Here is a 19,210-nt window from a genome sequence, read left to right as displayed (position 1 = left end):
TAAACCAGACACAGATCAACGCTAGACCTCTCCAAAACATTAGTCCTTTTTAAATACCAAATGCTAACTCTTTAGTGACAGGAATCATTTTTAAAAGAGAAGATTTGACAACCTTTCTCGACCCTGGAAGAACATAGATTCTCTTAGCTACTTTCCCTCACTTTGTTTTAAGCCACTTGTCATATTACAGTACTGGTTTTCAGAGAGTTGGGCTATGTCAGCCTCCAAAGGCACCTTTCCTCCCTCTTCCACTTCCACCCGGTGCCATTCCCCCGTCAGGGGCCTGGCAGAAGCAGAATGGACCAGCCGCAGCAGCTCAGAAGACCCATGGAAAAGTGGGTCACCACTGCTGCAGGAACCAGATAAGTTAGGCTGCTTGCCTTTCTAACTACAACAGGCAAGGAGAGACTCACACCAGTTTTTAATTGTAAAAAGACCTTTAATGTACTAATACGCTTGTACAATCCTTTGTGAGTCTACTGTGTGTTGATAAATTGAAACAATTAATTTTTCAGATGCCGACCCAAGTAAAGACAATGAAGATCTCCTCCAAAAGGGTAAGAATCGCTCAGCCCCTTGACTGATTCCTAAATCTTCCAATTGTAGTAGGGTTTAGGTTTAAAAAGAAAAAAAATCCAATTAGTTCCATTGTTCAAACTGTGGAATGAAAACTCAAAGCATTCTCTAATAAAACTCGCATTTTGAAGATTTGAATTTATGTTGCTTCCCCCACCTCCCCAGGACTGTTCCACTTCTGATTTCAAGGGTTGAATTTCTTCCTGTCTAATAGTTTAGTTCCCTACCATCCCCTTCCACCAGCATGTTGAACATATCTACCAGGCTGAGTGAGTGAGAAAACAACCTGCTCACAGGCCTGTCCCAGCGTCACTGTGTATTTGTGAATACAATCCACTCTCTAGTCAATCCTAGTGTAGATAATTCCTGAGCAGTAGTCCCCAGTTTACACACTCAAGTACATGATATAAAGTCAAGTGTGTGCCAAATGTTGGCTACAAGCAGCAGCATATTTTACAAGTTTGACTACATTTACATGTGTTAAATTTATGTTTGCGTTCGGTGCCTTCTGCTGTGGTTTAGGATGAATGATTTAATGGGCTGTGAAAAGAAGATTTACAAACTGACTCTCTTACTTGCTCCAATCCTAAACCCTATTCAGAGATGGCGACTGACCTAAATCCCCAGTCATAACATTTGTCTTTTTATTTCCTTATAGCAACAGCTGTACGTTGGCTCTACCTTGGGCATCACCCAAGTTGCCCTTCACCGTTGTGACGTTTATGGGGAGGCCTGTGCCGATTGCTGTCTCGCCAGAGATCCATACTGTGCTTGGGATGGCAAGGCTTGCTCCAGATATTTAGCAACATCCAAAAGGTAAATGATCGGCCGACGCAATGCACACACGTGGCTAAAGGTGAACCATTCGCTCACCTGCTGCGTCGCTCACGGGCGTCTCAGTGTCCGCTTCTGCGCATGAAATACAAACCGGCTCAAAGGGAACAATTCGCCTGCACCTGGTTCTGCACGGGTTGTGTACATCCCTGTGCCAATTCCCGTATGTGTAACAGATCTGCTTAGATATCTCGGGTGAGCACAGCCATCACCTCTCACAGATGCTGCCAAGGATGTCTCGGTGGTCCTGAAATGGTCACCCACACATTATATCATATTTCCTCATACTTCAGAATTCACAGAAATCACAGAAACCCCACAGTGCAGATAGAGGCCATTTCGGCCCATCGAGCCTGCACCGACACATATCCCACCCGATCCCCGTCACCAACACATATCCCACCCTATCCCCGTGTATTTAATCCCCCTAACACTAATGGTCAATTTATCATAGCCAATCAACCTAACCCGCACATCTTTGGACTGTGGGAGGAAACCGGAGCACCCGGAGGAAACCCACGCAAACACGGGGAGAATGTGCAAACTTCACACAGACAGTCGCCCGAGGCCAGATTCGAACCCGGGTCCCTGGCGCTGTGAGGCAACAGTGCTAACCACTATGCCACCGTGCTGCCCGAATTATAGTCACTCCCTTGAACTTTACAATTTAAAAGCTTTTGAAACTCAAACTTGACGCCTAATACTCTTAAGAAAGAAGGACTTGCATTTATATAGCACCTTTCACAACCACTGGACGTCCAACCCGCCCCCAACCTGCCTCTGTGCCATCTTAACAGGCAGAAAATAGGCTTATCACCATTTTGCCCACACAAGTGCGGGCTTCCCAAAGGCTCCGAACCCCGCCGGGTCAGCGAGGCGAGTAGCGGATCTACGGGGGTCGGAGGGGTCCAAAAGTGTGCTGTGGAGGTGAGTGATGGGTGCAAGTGTGGAGAGGAGGGAGAGCAAGGGCAAGGGAGGCGGTTTGTGCATTTACACTAACAATGCCTGGTGCACTAACATGGACATAATCGATAGATCCTGTTCGGTTGATTTGGAATTCCTCATGGTAAGGTGCAGACCCTTCTACCTGCCTCGGGAATTCACGGCTGTTATCATCACTGCGGTCTACATCCCACCACACGCTAATGCCAAACTAGCACTGAAGGACCTCTACAGGGCCATCAGCGAACAACAAACTGCGCACCCAGACGGAGCTTTTATCGTCGCGGGGGACTTCAATCACATAAGCCTAAAATCTGTACTCCCGAAATTCCACCAGAATGTTTCCTGCCCCACAAGAGGGGAGAACACACTGGATCAAGTCTACACGAGCATTGTAGATGCTTATAAGGCCATTCCCTGCCCCCACCTTGGGAAGTCTGACCACCTCTCCCTGTTTCTAGCCCCGGCATACAAACCGCTCATCAAAAGAGTGAGAACATCAGTGAGATCAGTGAAAGTATGGCCAGAGGGGGCAGCCTCGGAGCTTCAGGATTGCTTCGAACGCATTGATTGGAGCATGTTTGCCCATAATGACATCGAGGAATACGCATCCACAGTGCTATTCTACATCAACAGTTGTGTCGAGGTCGTCACGACCCATAAAAATATCAGGACATGCCCCAACCAGAAACCCTGGATGAACGGGGAGGTTTGCTTGCTGTTGAAAGCACGCGACGCAGCATTTAAATCTGGCGACGCGGCGGCTTACAGTGCAGCTAGGACCAACCTAAAAAAGGGTATCAGGACTGCCAAAAGGAAACAGACACTACGGATTGAGGATCATTTCCACAACAACTCGGACCCCCGGCACATGTGGCAAGGCATCCAGTCCATCACTGACTACAAGAGTAAAAACACCAGCCCCCCGGTTAGCGATGCCTCCCTTCCGGAGGAGCTTAACAACTTCTACGCTCGCTTTGACAGGGACAACAGGGAGCCGGCTACCAAAGCCTTGCCACCCCCGGAAGACCAGGCGCTCACTCTGTCGACCTCTGACGTACGGGGTGTTCTACGCGGAGTGAACACACGTAAGGCTGCTGGACTGGATAGCATCCCTGGACGGGTACTCAAGGAATGTGCTGATCAGCTGGCTGATGTCTTCACCGCCATCTTCAATCTGTCATTGGCCCAGGCAGTAGTCCCTACATGCTTCAAGACCGCCACCATTATTCCTGTGCCAAAACAAACGGCTGTGACGTGTCTGAACGACTATCGACCTGTCGCACTCATACCCACCATAATGAAGTGTTTCGAGAGACTGGTCCTGGCTCACATCAAAGCCAGTGTTCCCGCCTCTCTTGACCAACACCAGTTTGCCTATCGCGCAAACAGATCAACGGAGGATGCAATCACAACTGCTCTACATTCTGCATTGAATCACTTAGACGGTAAAGAGACCTACATCAGAATGCTGTTCATAGACTACAGCTCAGCATTCAACACTATCGTCCCCAACAAGCTGGCCACCAAACTCCACACTCTTGGCCTGAACACTTCCCTCTGCAACTGGACCCTGGACTTCCTAACAAACAGACCCCAGTCTGTCAAATTAGGTAACCACACCTCCCCCCCCCCCCCCCCCACTGACCCTGAACACGGGGGCCCCACAAGGTTGTGTGCTGAGCCCCCTCCTCTACTCCCTCTTCACCCACGACTGTGTGGCTGTTCATGGTTCCAACACCATCATCAAGTTTGCGGATGATACCACGGTAGTAGGCCAGATCACCAACAATGATGAGTCAGCCTACAGGGAGGAGGTCCAGCATCTCGTGAAGTGGTGCGCCGATAACAACCTGGCCCTTAACATCAAGAAAACCAAGGAAATCATTGTGGACTTCAGGAAGTCTAAAGGCGGAAGTCACACCCCCATCCACATCCATGGGGCTGTGGTGGAAAGGGTGGACAGCTTTAAGTTCCTCGGAGTCCACATCACGGAAGACCTCTCCTGGTCCCTCAATACCTCCTCTTTGGTGAAGAAGGCCCAGCAGCGCCTATATTTCCTAAGGAGGCTGAAGGGGTGTAACCTGTCACCCCTGATCCTCTCTAACTTTTACCGCTGCACAATAGAGAGCTTCCTGACGAACTGTATCACAGTGTAGTATGGCAGCTGTAGCTCCTATGACCGGAAAGCCCTGCAGCGGGTAGTCAAAACTGCCCAACACATTACCGGCACCCGGCTACCGACCATAGAGAACATCTACCAGAAACGCTGTTTACGGAGGTCACTGACCATCATCAAAGACCCTACCCACCCCAGCCACAGTTTGTTCGCCCCCCTGCCATCTGGGAGACGCTACAGATGCATTCGCACCCGAACGACCAGATTTAGGAACAGCTTCTTTCCCAGGGCTGTCATCCTACTGAACTCTACAAATAAACTCTAAAGCCTGCACATCTGCCAATGCACTTTATTATGTTTATGTTTATGTATTACAAGCCAAATGAATGTTGAATGTTAAATGTCTTAATCAAAATGTACACTCGCGGGAGCCGCAAGCCTACATTTCGTTGTACTGCACTTGTGCACTAACAATGACAATAAAGTTGATTATTATTATTATTATATTATTAGGTGAGTATCTCAGGTAAGTGCAAAGTGTTAGAAAAAGTGTACTTACCTTTGTTTCTTCCTGCAGGCTTCAGCCGGTGTGTATGCGGAGAGTCTCACACCTCCGCGGTAGAGATGACAGATGGCCGCTGCATTCTCCAATGCAACAACCATCTCACTTCTGCAAAAGAAAGAGGTTTGATGGGGTCTTGAATTCAAGACCTCATCAAACTACAGAGAATGTCAGTGTTTGACAACTTCACAGAGCTGTCAGACGATGACAATTCATCTGTCAAAAAGAAACGTCATACGTTGATGTTCTCTGCAACCGGCTTTCCCTTAATTGGCCTGCTAAGCCCGCTGGGCAGGCTCAACAAGATCAATCAAGGGTAAATAGCGTGGATTGGCCAGAAGTTGATGGAGGCGGGACTGAAACCCGACAAGTGGGAGTCCCGCCGACAATTGGCAAAATTACCCCCGTAGTTACTGTTGTAATGTAGGAAATGTGGCAGCCAAGTTGCGCACAGCAAGCTCCTACAAACAGCAATGTGATAATGACCAGATAATCTGTTTTTTCAGTGATGTTGATTGAAGGATAAATATTGGACACGACATTGGGGATAACTCCCCTGCTCTTCTATCGAAATAGTGCCGTGGGATCTTTTACGTCCACCTGAGAGGGCAGACGGGGCCTCGGTTTAACGTCCCATCTGAAAGGTGGCACCTCCCAACAGTGCAGCACTCCCCTGCAGTGTCAGCCTAGATTTTTGTGCTCGAGTCTCTGGAGTGGGACTTGAACCCACAACCTTCTGACTCGGAGGCGAGGGTGCTGCCCACTGAGCCACGGCTGACACATAACCGCTATGAGGCTGAAATTTGTGGGAGTTCTGCTGGTCTGGCGCTGGAGTTAGCAGTGTAATCCCCCCTCAGCACTGCAATGGAATGCCGGCCTGGTTTATGTGCTCAAGTCTCTGGAGTGGGACTTGAACCCACAACCTTCTGACTCAGGAGGCGAGGGTGCTACCCACTGAGCTACAACCAAAACCAGCCGGTGCATATCGGATCATCATGAGTGCACTGCCAGTGATTTTCCATCCATTGATTTTAATTGGTGGAAAATCACAGGCAGCGCACCTGCGAGTTTCGGATATGTGCGAGATTCCTGAGAGGCCCCCCCACCAGCAGTGCAAGTTAATGCATAATTTACATTCAGAAGGAATTTCTTTAGCACAGAGAATTAGATATAGATAAAAGACTCCCAGCAAATGCAGTTAGTTCTGCGTCGATTGCTTAATAAAAGCATTGGACAGATACCTAAAAATGGGATTGAAGTTTATAGGGACAATCCTGGTTCCTGCGCCACTGGGACCATGCAAATGTAACCCATGGAAAGCAACTTGCTCGAGTTTACTTACAATGAAATATCGTAGCACTTGTCTTTAAATAACGTCTTTCACATTGAGATGGGGAATTTCTTCACTCAGACGGTTGTGAATCTTTGGAATTCTCTGCCCCAGAGGGCTGTGGATGCTCAGTCGTTGAGTATATTCAAGGCTGAGATCGAGAGATTTTTGGACTCGAGGGGAATCGAGGGATTTGGGGATCGGGCGAGAAAGTGGAGTTGAGGTCGAATATCAGCCATGATATTGAATGGCGGAGCAGGCTCGAAAGGCCATATGGCCTACTCCTGCTCCTAATTCTAATGTTCTTATGCGATGTCTTGCACGTGAATTTCCTTTTGAAATGCCACGGCTGTTATTAGGTAGACATTCTGCATCAGCAACGCCCCACAAACATTGATGAGATGCACAGTCGGTCTGTTTTAGTTTTAATGACAGAGGTTGCAAGCTTAGGCAGATATTCTGGAGCTCTGCTTTGGGGGATTACGGAGAAATTCTGCAGAGTTTTGCCTCAGGAGATTAGTAAATTGGGAGGGGTACGTGACTGGAGCAGAGCACATCTGGGCTCTGGAAGGAAGCAGTCGATGTTTTGTTTCTCTCTTGTCCCATGCTTTCTTATTATCTGGTAATAGACCATTAACGAGACACCAATAACACCAGCTATAAATAAATCTATTTATATTTATAATTCTCTGTGGAAATAAAAATCGGATTCTATTAGTTTGCCACCGCAGGGGCACACGTCATCACCAGGCAGCTTCAACTGATTTTCTTGGCCTTGCAAACAACTATGAAAGTATTCATTAAGATTCATCCATAAGTACTATCAATAGGATGTGTCATAGCCAGCAGTCAGATATAATGCAAATCTCACTCGTCAGTCTGCCTATATAACAGATTCATGAGGGGTTTTGATAGAATTAATAGGGAGAAATTGGTTCCATTGTCGGTAAGCAGAGGATGCAAATGTTAGGAAGGCAAATGGTATGTTGGCCTTCATTGCAAGAGGATTTGCGTACAGGAGCAAGGATGTCTTACTACAGTTGTACAGGGCCTTGGTGAGACCACACCTGGAGTACTGTGTGCAGTTTTGGTCTCCTTACCTAAGAGAGGATATACTTGCCATAGAGGGAGTGCAGCGAAGGTTCACCAGACTGATTCCTGGAATGGCAGGACTGTCGTATGAGGAGAGATTGGGTCAACTAGGCCTGTATTCACTAGAGTTTAGAAGAATGAGAAGGGATCTCATTGAAACGTATAAAATTCTGACAGGGCTAGACAGACTGGATGCAGGGAGGATGTTTCCCCTGGCTGGGGGGTCTAGAACGAGGGGTCACAGTCTCAGGATACGGGGTAGGGCATTTAGGACTGAGATGAGGAGAAATTTCTTCACTCAGAGGTTGGCGAACCTGTGGAATTCTCTACCACAGAAGGCTGTGGCGGCCAAGTCACTGAATATGTTTAAGAAGGAGATAGATAGATTTCTAGACACAAAAGGCATCAAGGGGTTTGGGGAGAGAGCGGGAATATGGTACTGAGATAGAGGATCAGCCATGATCATACTGAATGGCGGAGCAGGCTTGAAGGGCCGAATGGCCTACTCCTGCTCCTATTTTTCTATGTTTCTATGACGCAGATTTAAGGTAATTGGCAAAAGAACCAAAGGGGAGATGAGGAGAATTTGTGCAGCGAGTGATGATCTGGAAAGCACTGCCTGAAAGGGCGGGAGAAGCAGATTCAATAATAGCTTTCAAAGAAAGAAAGACTTGCATTTATGTAGCGCCTTTCGCGACCACCGGACGTCTCAAAGCCCTTTACAGTCAATGAAGTACTTTTGGAATGTGGGAAACGCGGCAGCCAATTTGCGCACAGCAAGCTCCCACAAACAGCAATGTGATAATGGCCAGATAATCTGTTTTTGCTATGTGGGTTGAGGGATCAATATTGGCCCAGGACACCGGGGATAACTCCCCTGCTCTTCTTCGAAATAGTGCCGTGGGATCTTTTGCGTCCACCAAAAGGGAATTGGATGTATACTTGAAGGGGAAAATTTTGCAGAGCTGTGGGGGAAAAAGCAGGGAGAGTGGGACTAATTGGATCGCTCTTTCAAAGAGCCGGCACAGACACGATGGGCCGAATGGCCTCCTTCTGTGCTGTAGGTTTCTATGATTCTGTGACTTTAGTCCTGTCACTGGCTGCTATCTCATGGTTAACTGCAATGTGTTTTGCATTTATGTTGAAAAGCTCCTTGAAATTTGCACAAGGTGGATTCGGTGCTCATTATATTTTTCACTGCATTTGTGTCACTTCATTTATCATGGCTGCTGTCACATGTAGCGGAAAATCATTTTTCTTAATAATGAATTCATGCAGGGAAGCATCTCTTGGCTATAGTGAGCCTGTCACTCATTTTATTCTCAAGACTTTTAACTTCGGTTAGCCCAAATACAATTATATATGAATTCAGTATTTTAATTGAGCACCGAATCTGATAGAAATTACTGTAAAAAAGAAAATAATTATTATTGTTCTGAGCGAATGTGACAGAGCGTCAGATAAATGCAAGTCTTTTGTTTCATTGTTGTAGTTTCTCTCTCTCTCTCTTTCTTTCACCCGAGTCACAAAGTTGTGGATTCAAATCCCACTCCAGGAGTTTGGGCACATAATCGAGGCTGGCACTGCTAGTGCCGCACCAAGAGAGTGCTGCATTGTCAGAGGTACCTTTTGGCGATGGAAATGTGAATGTCGCCCTGTTCATGTGGAAATAAAAGATCCCACGGCCTTCTTTGAAGAATAGAAGGGAAATGTCATTGAACCTTACAGCACAGGAGGAGGCCATTCGGCCCATCACGCCTGTGTTGAACTTGGCTTGGCCAACTTTCCACTCATTTGCTGTTTGTAGGACTTACTGTACATAAATGCAAGTTCTTTTAATCTTCTTCTTTACTAGATAATAAACCAAAGTTAAAATCTAGGGGCAAAAATAGTTCTGCTTGCTATAGATGGTGATGATGCGAACACGTTCATGAAGATTTCCGTTAGGTGCAGTGCCACCAAACTGATATCTGTAAGAGGTCATTTTCTTTTGTTTTGTAGCTTTGGATTTTTAGATACAGGACTAAGGTTCAGAAAGCTTTCTGATAGGTAGAAAAAAAGCAATGAAAAGACCACTTTGTTGGAAACCGACCAATGAGAGAACACTCTTTCCATTGCCTTTTTCTACCAATCAGAAAGTGTTTTTCAATCTTCCAGCCCGGTATTTTTTTAAATTCGTTCCTGGGATGTGGGCGTCGCTGGCAAGGCCAGCATTTATTGCCCATCCCTAACTACCCTCGAGAAGGTGGTGGTGAGCCGCCGCCTTAAACCGCTGCAGTCCGAATGGTGAAGGTACTCCCACAGTGCTGTTAGGAAGGGAGTTCCAGGATTTTGACCCAGTGACGATGAAGGAACGGCGATATCTTTCCAAGTCAGGATGGTGTGTAACTTGGAGGGGAACTTGAAGGTGATGGTATTCCCATGCGCCTGCTGCCCTTGTCCTTCTAGGTGGTTAAAGTCGCGGGTTTGGGAGCTGCTGCCGAAGAAGCCTTGGCGAGTTGCTGCAGTGCATCTTGTCGATGGTACACACTGCAGCCACGGTGCGCCGGTGGTGGAGGGAGTGAATGTTTAAGGTGGTGGATGGGGTGCCAATCAAGCGGGCTACTTTGTCCTGGATGCTGTCGAGCTTCTCGAGTGTTGTTGGAGCTACACTCATCCAGGCAAGTGGAGATTATTCCATCACACTCCTGACTTGTGCCTTGTAGATGGTGGAAAGGCTTTGAGGAGTCAGGAGGTGAGACACTCGCAGCAGAATACCCAGCCTCTGACCTGCTCTTGTAGCCACAGTATTTATGTGGCTGGTCCAGTTCAGCTTCTGGTCAATGGTGACCCCCAGAATGTTGATGGTGGGGGATTTGGCGATGGTAATGCTGTTGAATGTCATGAGGTGATGGTTAGACTCTCGCTTGTTGGAGATAGTCATTGCCTGGCACGAATGTTACCTGCCGCTTATCAGCCCCAAGCCTGAATGTCATCCAGGTCTTGCTGCATTTAAAAATCAAAAGCTGTAGTTGCCAAAATAGTGGGACTGAGGAACTGGGGCCTTGTGAGCAGTTAATCCAAACTCGTGGGCTGGATGACAGGCTGTAGTTCGTGGGCACCATTGATGTATACAAAAGCTAGGAGGAAAACCAAATCGGAGAAAAAGGCCTAGAAATTCGGGCACACCCATTTTTGGTACTTTACCTAACCTGAGTGCTTGATGTTGACTTTGGGTACATAGTGGGAAGTATTTCCTATTTTCCACATGAAGATAAAGTTCACTTGGAATAAAAATCAGTTAAGAATTCCAAACTGTGTTTGATGGTTCACCAGAACTTGTTTCCTTGTGTTTTTCCCACAGGCGAAGCCGAAGGCAAGACGTACGGCATGGCAACCCAATCAGACAGTGCCGAGGCTACAACTCCAATGGTGAGTATGGAGACATTTCCATGTTGTGTGGGAGGCAGCCATCATTTTAATCCCAACGATAGGCAGTTAGTGAGTAACTTGCAGAGAGGCCAGGGTGAGTTAGAGGTATGTACATGGTCTGGAAAAGTTATAGGGGTGCACATGGACAGGTTGATTTAGAGCTATGTACACAGCCAGGAGAGTTAGAGAGGTGTACACGGTCTGGAGAGTTAGAGAGGTGTACACAGTCAGGATAGCTAGAGAGGTGTACACGGTCTGGAGAGTTAGAGAGGTGTACACAGTCAGGATAGCTAGAGAGGTGTACACGGTCTGGAGAGTTAGAGAGGTGTACACAGTCAGGATAGCTAGAGAGGTGTACACGGTCTGGAGAGTTAGAGAGGTGTACACAGTCAGGATAGCTAGAGAGGTGTACACGGTCTGGAGAGTTAGAGAGGTGTACACAGCCAGGATAGCTAGAGAGGTGTACACAGCCAGGATAGTTAGAGAGGTGTACACAGCCAGGATAGCTAGAGAGGTGTACACGGTCTGGAGAGTTATAGGGGTGCACATGCACAGGTTGATTTAGAGCAATGTACACAGTCAGGGGAGTTAGAAAGGTGTATATAGCCACAGGAGTTAGAAAGATGTACCTGGTCAAGAGGTTCATGTGTCCCCTGAGTTGGGTTTGGACAGCCATATACACCAATACTGAAGCCTCAAGTGCAAACAGAGGCTTACAACTCTTCACACATCTATAAGCTGATCATATTTATATAAAATCTAGCACAGAAAGTTACACTTGGGACCTATTTCTATGTCCTCCAACTAAAGGATGTAAAGAATACATAAGTATCACTTAACATGCTACCTTTTTATTAAAGTGGCACGTGTAAAATATGGGAGTGACTGTACATAATGGCATAACTTATAGAGGAGATTTTAAGGTGTGTAACTGAGCAATAGAGAGCAGGAAGCTCCGAGGTTTGATCTCCGCTAGAACTATGGCAGGGGATCTGCAAATTGGACCCAGTGACCCTGGATTAGAGGGGGTTAAAATTAACCCGGGTCCCTGCTCCTGGTCCCCATGTAGTGACTACTGGAAAGTAAATGTATATAGATAAACAGAAAAAAAACTGCAATTGCTGAAAATCTGAAATGAAAACCGAAAATGTACAGCAGGTCATCTATCAGGAGGAAAGGCAGGTGACGATGTTTTGGGTGTGTATCCTATCACTATAACCTCTCTTTTCCCTTTACAATTGACTGACCTGCTGTATTTTCTGCATGGAGAGAGATGTTCAGCGGGGATTGGATCAGGCTCAACTATGATGCCCCTCCTATGAGTTGAATAGCTTGCTGACACGTGTGAGCTCTTACGTGAATATTGGCCACTTGTGGGGGGCGGGGGGGGGGTGGCAGCACCTGTGGAATCTTCGCCAACAAGAGTCAGTGCATTCAGAACAAGAGGGCAGACAATTGTAATATTTTGAGAAGCTAACCAGAAGTTAATTATATATTTTTTTAACCAGTTTGCAATGCATTGCATATTCATCATTTGGCCAGCTTGTCAAAATTAGGGAGAAGATAACTGGGCTTCGTGCAAAGTAAATTGACACGAAGGCATGGAGTTCCTCTAAGAGTGTTGTACATTGCCTGTGTTTACCTCACTGAAGAGCCTCCTTGTGTTTTCTAACGGAATGGATGGTATCACATTGAGTCCTAACCCTCTGTTGATACATTGACAGCTAATAGGAAAACAGCAGAGACGGAGCAGTATGGAGTGGAAGGCAGCAGCACGTTCCTCGAGTGCCAGCCCAAGTCCCCTCAGGCCAGCATCAAATGGGTGCTCCAGCGACATGGCAGTGACCGGAAGAAAGAGGTAAATCTATATCTGGCATTTATAATCTCCAACTCACCACTGATTAAAGTGATTAAACTGATTTGATCGGATAGATGGAGATAAACTATCTCCTCTGGTTGGGGGGGGGGGGGGCGGTGGGGTCCAGACAAAGAGGGTCCAGACAAAGAGGCATAACCTTAAAGTTAGAGCCAGGCTGTTCAGGGGTGATGTCAGGAAACACTTCTTCACACAAAGGGTAGTGGAAATCTAAATCTCCCTCACGCAAAAAGCTGTTGAGGCCAAGTCAATTGAAAATGTCAAAACTGAGGTTGATAGATGTTTGTTAGGCAAGGGTATTAAGGGTTACGGAACCAAGGCGGGTAGATGGAGCTAAGATACAGATCAGCCATGATCTAATTGAATGGCGGAACAGGCTCGAGGGGCTGAATGGCCTCCTCCTGTTCCTGTGCTTCTAATTCACGTCACAAGTCTAGAATGGAAATAAATTGCCAATCCATCAAAAATGGCTCTTTAAACTAATGACATTTCCCGGTTCCAAGGCATGCTAATGAGTTGACTCCGGAAATTCATGCGGTTTCAGCACACTGCCCGACTTACACTGCGGTGGGCCGGTGGACATCAGCCTTGTTGTCTTTCGGAGAGAAGAATGAGGAAAAATTGGAAAAATAGATTCTTCATTGTGACTTTAAAGATTATAATAACTGCAGCAGTTCAGTTGTTAATGTAAAACCTTGGTGTCAGCCTTGACTCAGGGGTAGACACGAGGCCCTCTCAGGTGGACGTACACAATCCCACGGCACTATTACAAAGAAGAGCAGGGCGTTCTCCCCGGTGTCCTGGCCAAAATCTATCCCTCAACCAACATCACTAAAGCAGATTATCTCATTGCTGTTTGTGGGACCTTGCTATGTGCAAATGGGCTACCGCATCTCCTACATTGCAGCAGTGGCTACACTTCAAAATACATAATTGGCTGTAAAGCGCTTTGGGGGCGTTCTGAGGTTGTGAAAGGCGCTATATAGATGCAAGTTCTTTCTGTATTACCGCAAGCCATAATGATGACTGATGTCAAATATCAAATGACCACACCGCTGCAGTTTTGGGCTGTTCTTTCGTGGTTGGGCCGAGGCACCTTTTGAGGCAGTGTCGGAAACACTTGCCTGCATCTAACCCATGCGATACCTGACCTAGACTTGCCTTATGTTGCCACCAGGTTAAGAAATTTCGATGAATGTCCATCCCTCACTTTAATTGCTACCACATTGCCCCGCCCCCTCCAAAGACACAGCAGAACAGAAACTCCACCTATCAGCCATCACCCATGCCAGGAAGCAGGACCTCCCCAGCTGACGCAGGCCTCCTGTGCTGACATATAAACTTCTCAAGCCAAGCAGTCCGCTTTTGGCCCAACAAGCAATCGCCCCTCCGCTGCTGGGAAGTGAGTCACCTCAACGGTGGGGCTGGGAACACTTCCTTTCTCATGAAAAGGGTGGTGCTTATCCTTCATTGTCAACGAAAGCCAACGTCAAGGACAGGGTCGTATTACACAACAGTGCAGGAAGGATCTTGGTTAAATGAGAAGGCTTTAACATTTTTTTTGTTTGTTTTTGGTTCCTAGATTTTGTAGTGTTCACTGCACAAAGCTTAACTTGTTCACAGCAAGACACCATTGTGTGTAACTTCTCCCAACATACTGCTAACATCATCGGGGCATCTTCGCTGTTGTCTGTTGTGGAAGTGGCATGCTATAGTGGTTCATTATAAATGCACAAGTTAAAGGTGCATTATCCTTTTGTAGATAGCAGAAGCTCGCACCCTGCCCCAGAGAACAATTGCAAGCACATGTCTGCACGGCACACCCCCTCCCCCCACCATCCTAAGCAACAAATGAGTGATTGCGCTGCTAACTGAGGGGGTACTAAAGCTGGAAATGACACCATCTGAAGCAGCACTATAACTGGGAGTGGTGCTACCTGAAGGGGCATTATAACTGGGAATGCTACTATCTGAAGGGGCACTAGAGTACAAAGTGGTGCTGTCTGAAGGAGTACTATAATTGGGAGTGTTGCTATCTGAAGCGGCACTATAATTGAGAGTGGTGCTATCTGAAGGGGTACTATTATTAGACTGATGCTATCTCAAGAGGCACTAGAGCTCAAAGTGGTGCTAGCTGTAGGGGAACTACAATTGGGAGTGGCCAACTTGCAGGCCAACAGCTCTTGACCCTCCTGGGTCCCTAATGAACAGTATTTCACAGGTTTGCAGAGCTGTACATTATGACTTGATCAATGGCTCAGTGGATATGTCGCACATCCTGCCTGCCACCCAAACCTGGACTCATAACCAAGGAACACAATTCTGTAGCGCTTCAGATGTCTTGTCCATTTTAGCACAATCTTAGCCCCAGGGGATCAACATGCAGGTTTTCACCAGAGATTTTGGATCAGGCTGTTTTTTTAGCTGCTGTTAGAAGTGAGTCAGACCCAGAAACACTCCCTGATGCAGAGGCAATGGGGATTGTTAACATCACCATAGCGCAATTGGCCTGCTCTCTTGCCTGGGAGATTGAGTCATGCTGGTCTGTGTGCTGTTGTCTTGACATATGCAGTGTTATGTTTAGCACTGACAAGACGATGGTATGTGCCGGTGGGTCAATCTCTGTCTACGAAGCTGACCGGACGATGGCATGGGCCAGTGAACGCAACCTCTAGCCATTGCTGATATAAAAACAACCCAATACCTCTGCGTCAAAGAATAGGCTTACTATGGCATCTGTTACCTTACCTGACCCAGAGACTGGGTGCAGAGAGATAGACCTCATAGGGAATGTGCCACCGCAACCATTTAATAACCAGTGTTCCCAACTAGGATGGGGCCACATTAAGCTTCAATTCTATGTGTTTTTCAATAAAGCATTCGTGGTGTGGTGAGAACAGAGTTAGATACGGAGGCGAAATAAACCATCATTAATGCTGTGGTTTCTTCCTCCCACCCCGGCCTGTTTGCTAGATTAAAGCAGACGAGCGGATCCTCAAGACAGACCAAGGTCTTCTCCTTCGATCCCTCCAGATGACGGACGCCGGGACGTATCAGTGCACCTCCACGGAGAACAACTTCAAGCACGCGCTGGCACGGGTGCACCTCCGGGTCCTGAACAACGAGACAGTCAACGTGGTGCTCGCGCAAGGGGGCCTCTCGCCGGGCGTGGCCAACTTGCAGGTCGGCAGCCCGGGCACCTCCAAGGCCCCAAACCCAGAGTACAAGGACCTGCTCCAGCTGCTGAGCCAACCGGAAATGGGGCTCATCAACCAGTACTGTGAGGACTACTGGCAGCGCCCGGCCAACGTTCAGAAGGAAAACCTGAACAAGCAGCTCAAAGTGAAGCCCGTCAGAGAACAGAAAAAGCCACGAAACCGCAGAAATCACCACACATCCCCTCTCCAGCAGACATGAAGCTCTGAGATCATAGAATTTCTTTAATATAAAGTATAACTTCCCTTACAACAGACAGTATTTATTGTAGGCTGTACATAGTATGATAATTCAACTTCCTTGTACTTACAACAAAGTCCCCATGACATTATGTATGATATATAGGTACTTAAAGGGGAGCAGTATTCCCCTGAATTGCTGCATAACCTTAAGGGGTTGTAAAGTACGGTGGTTGTACGCTTAGCACTGTGTCTCTCAGTTAATGTTTCTTCCTGTGGTTCAAGACAATTGGATAGAGGCAATCCGGGAACGGATATTTTGGAGCTAAATGTCCATGGCTCAAGTAAGTACTGGGATGGGCCTGTCTGTGACCTCAGAGGGGTCAGTGGAAGTCACATAATGTAAATGTGATGGGTGGGTGTCCCTAAGGTCACATCTTGGGTACCTACTTGTCTCAGACTGTACCAGTACCATGGTATGAACCCACCCTCCCCCTCCCCCTCCCCCCATCAGCTTCCTTTGTAAAGAGGGGAGGGGGGTAAAAAAAAAGAATCTGTACCTTGTAAAAAAAAACTTCAGTTGTCCAGGCCATGGACCCCCAAGGTAGGCCCCACATCTGTCTTTCAGGCAGACCCGTTACACCTGGTCCCACTCAGTGTACCAGCCTGCAGCTCTTCCATCAGGCCGGGATCATGGGATCTCCAGGTCTGGGAGACCTCACTGGCCATGCCCACATGTCCATTCCTAGGTCACTGCCTTGTTGGGGGCAGACAGAGGCTCCACCCTTGCAAGATCCCGCAAAAACTCCCTGAGAATTTGCAGCCCTTCTTGCTCCGCTCCCATCAGAGTGCCATGGGTGTATGGAGCTAAACCCACTGTCTCCAGTGACTGAGTGAATGGGAGAGGCAGGGGCCATAGGCAGAACTTCCACAAGACTATTGCAAAATATTTGCTGCCAGCTGCCTCCCATAGTGAATAAAAGGCACAATTCTTTTTAGAACACTTCAGATATACTGTGCATGATGCACTATGTTTCTCAGCCATGTTTCTGAATGACACCCTTCTCTGATCACCTTCCTGGCTCCATCATCTAGTTGACAACATCCTTCACAAATCACAGAATGTAATGATAATGGAAGAGGGGCTTCTAACCAACCATTTAAAAGCATTGTCACAGGGGATGACTGAGGGACAGCACCAGCAAGTGTACCGGTTTTATAGCATTAAGTATTATGCCTCAATTCAGGTGAATAGGGGATTTCCTTTAACAATTATTCAGTCTCATCTGTAGATTTTTTTTTTAAACTTGCATTGTATTTTATATTAGAATGCATTAATAGTTAATGATGGTCTACACCTCAGACTGCTCTTTGTTTTTACTTTTTATTGTTCTAAATTAAATAGCTTTGGAAGAAAAGGTTGTATAATTTGTTAAAGTCGTGGTTTTTTTTTAAAAAGACTTTTCGTTGTTGTTGCTGTTACATTTATTGAAAGAATATTAAAAAAAACTAAATTGTGTGCTGGGAAAATGCCCAAAAAATTCCTTCCCATGGTGCATTTCTCCAGTAATGGTATATAATATATTCTGTGATGTCACTTAACTTGGCTTCTAATTTTTGTTGTTTTTTTTAAAGGAAGCAAGTTTATTTTTAATAACTTTATTAAACTTGGCTCAAATGTCAGTGAACATATATTCTGTTATATGTAAATAATTGTAAATCTAAGAAAGAAAAGTTCTTGAGTGTATTTGTCATTCATGTTTCGTGCACCTGACACAACACAAATACAGTTACTGGAGTGAAAGAACACAGTGTTTCTGTGGATGAAATCAAACCAAAATAAACACTGGCTCATCTCTTTAATGTACATTGTGTTTGAGGACTCCAATTATTTTTTTTGAACAGGTGAGTGAGCCGGATCTCAACTCTATGGATCGCCAGTGTTTTCTTCCCAAAATGTCCAGTAGAGTTAGTGACTTCTCTCCCCTCCAAACCTTATCAGCAATTCCTACTGAAATACAGGTTCACAGGTGCTAGGCCCCCCCATCTGTTAACCATCACCCAAGTAGCCATTTGTCACATGCGCGAGGCTAGACAGTGAGTGGTAGCAAGCTTTATAACCTTGGGCGGAATCACAGCCCGGGGAAATGTCCTTACCGCCTGATGTTAGCTCACGCCTGTACCAGGAGGAAAGCCGATTGAGTTTTCTTTCACTCTCGCTAGTCCAAGGACTCTGAGGCCATTGCAACCTCCAACTACCACTTTGGCTGCAACTTCTAACATTGCACTCTTTCTCATGTATACGCTTACACAATCACCTTTCGGAGGGAATAGAGACAATGCACAAGTTATAACAGTGTTGAGGCCAATTGAAGCCCCCCTCCCCAGAACTCCCTAAGATCAGATGATTCGGCACATTTATCAGGATCGAACCCGAGAACATCCTGGTCTGTTGTGTACCACACCCCACCATATAGTTACGAGCTGGGCCAATGGGGAGCTCCATAAGAATACTTTAAACTCATATGCTATACAGATCGCAACAAATGGAACATCACAGCACACAAAATAAAATCATCAAACCTTAAATAAAGCAATAATCAGGTTGGCAATATAATCTCAGATTAAATAGATTTTACTTCAGAAGACCTGAAATGCCTATTGTTTAAAGAAACACAAGCCCTCCAACAAGTAGCACAATTGACCCAGGAACCGCAAGTTCCAGAGAGGACATTCCCTAAAACGTACCACCCAGCACACAAGGCAAAGCCTACAGGACACTCAAAACCAGCAAATCAATTCTACACAGCATTACCGACACAAAGTCAAACAGATACGAGGCTGTACATGGCCCCATTCACTGGATCTAAACATCTGGAGCAGTGAGAGGCAAGTTCATGCTCATGACTCCCCAAAGTGCGGAGGCCAAGTTCTTTCTCACAAGGGGTGAGGGAGAGACATCCCCCAGTTGCTCCCACACACCTAGCAGTCAATTTCTGAGCTGGCCTGGTAAAGGACTGAGAGTGGATCACCTTTCCATCTTTTTGCCCATTGCTTGGTGAGACAGACTGGA

The 19,210-nt window shown here is 46.6% G+C and overlaps 1 protein-coding gene across 5 annotated transcripts in view; it reads left to right on the top strand.

Annotated features, from left to right (window-relative positions):
• Positions 1–18,004, top strand: part of sema3fb (sema domain, immunoglobulin domain (Ig), short basic domain, secreted, (semaphorin) 3Fb) — a 268,658-nt gene extending 250,654 nt beyond the window's left edge. For 4 of the 5 annotated variants that reach the window (XM_086001981.1, XM_086001984.1, XM_086001983.1 and 1 more), the window contains 5 exons: positions 516–557; positions 1,235–1,392; positions 10,799–10,866; positions 12,591–12,724; positions 15,716–18,004. In XM_086001981.1, coding sequence (XP_085858107.1) covers positions 516–557; positions 1,235–1,392; positions 10,799–10,866; positions 12,591–12,724; positions 15,716–16,159 — 846 coding nt within the window. In that variant the 3' untranslated portion in view covers positions 16,160–18,004. The remainder of the gene's footprint in view (positions 1–515; positions 558–1,234; positions 1,393–10,798; positions 10,867–12,590; positions 12,725–15,715) is intronic. The other variant, XM_086001985.1, reaches the window with a different exon arrangement.
• Positions 18,005–19,210: the final 1,206 nt, after the last annotated feature.

The sequence above is a fragment of the Somniosus microcephalus genome, chromosome 11 (genome assembly GCF_052327205.1).
Source record: "Somniosus microcephalus isolate GS21.2 chromosome 11, FLI_Smic_1.0, whole genome shotgun sequence".
Taxonomy (NCBI): domain Eukaryota; kingdom Metazoa; phylum Chordata; class Chondrichthyes; order Squaliformes; family Somniosidae; genus Somniosus; species Somniosus microcephalus.
Note: the sequence above shows the minus strand (reverse complement) of the source record. Positions and strands in the feature narration are given on the sequence as shown.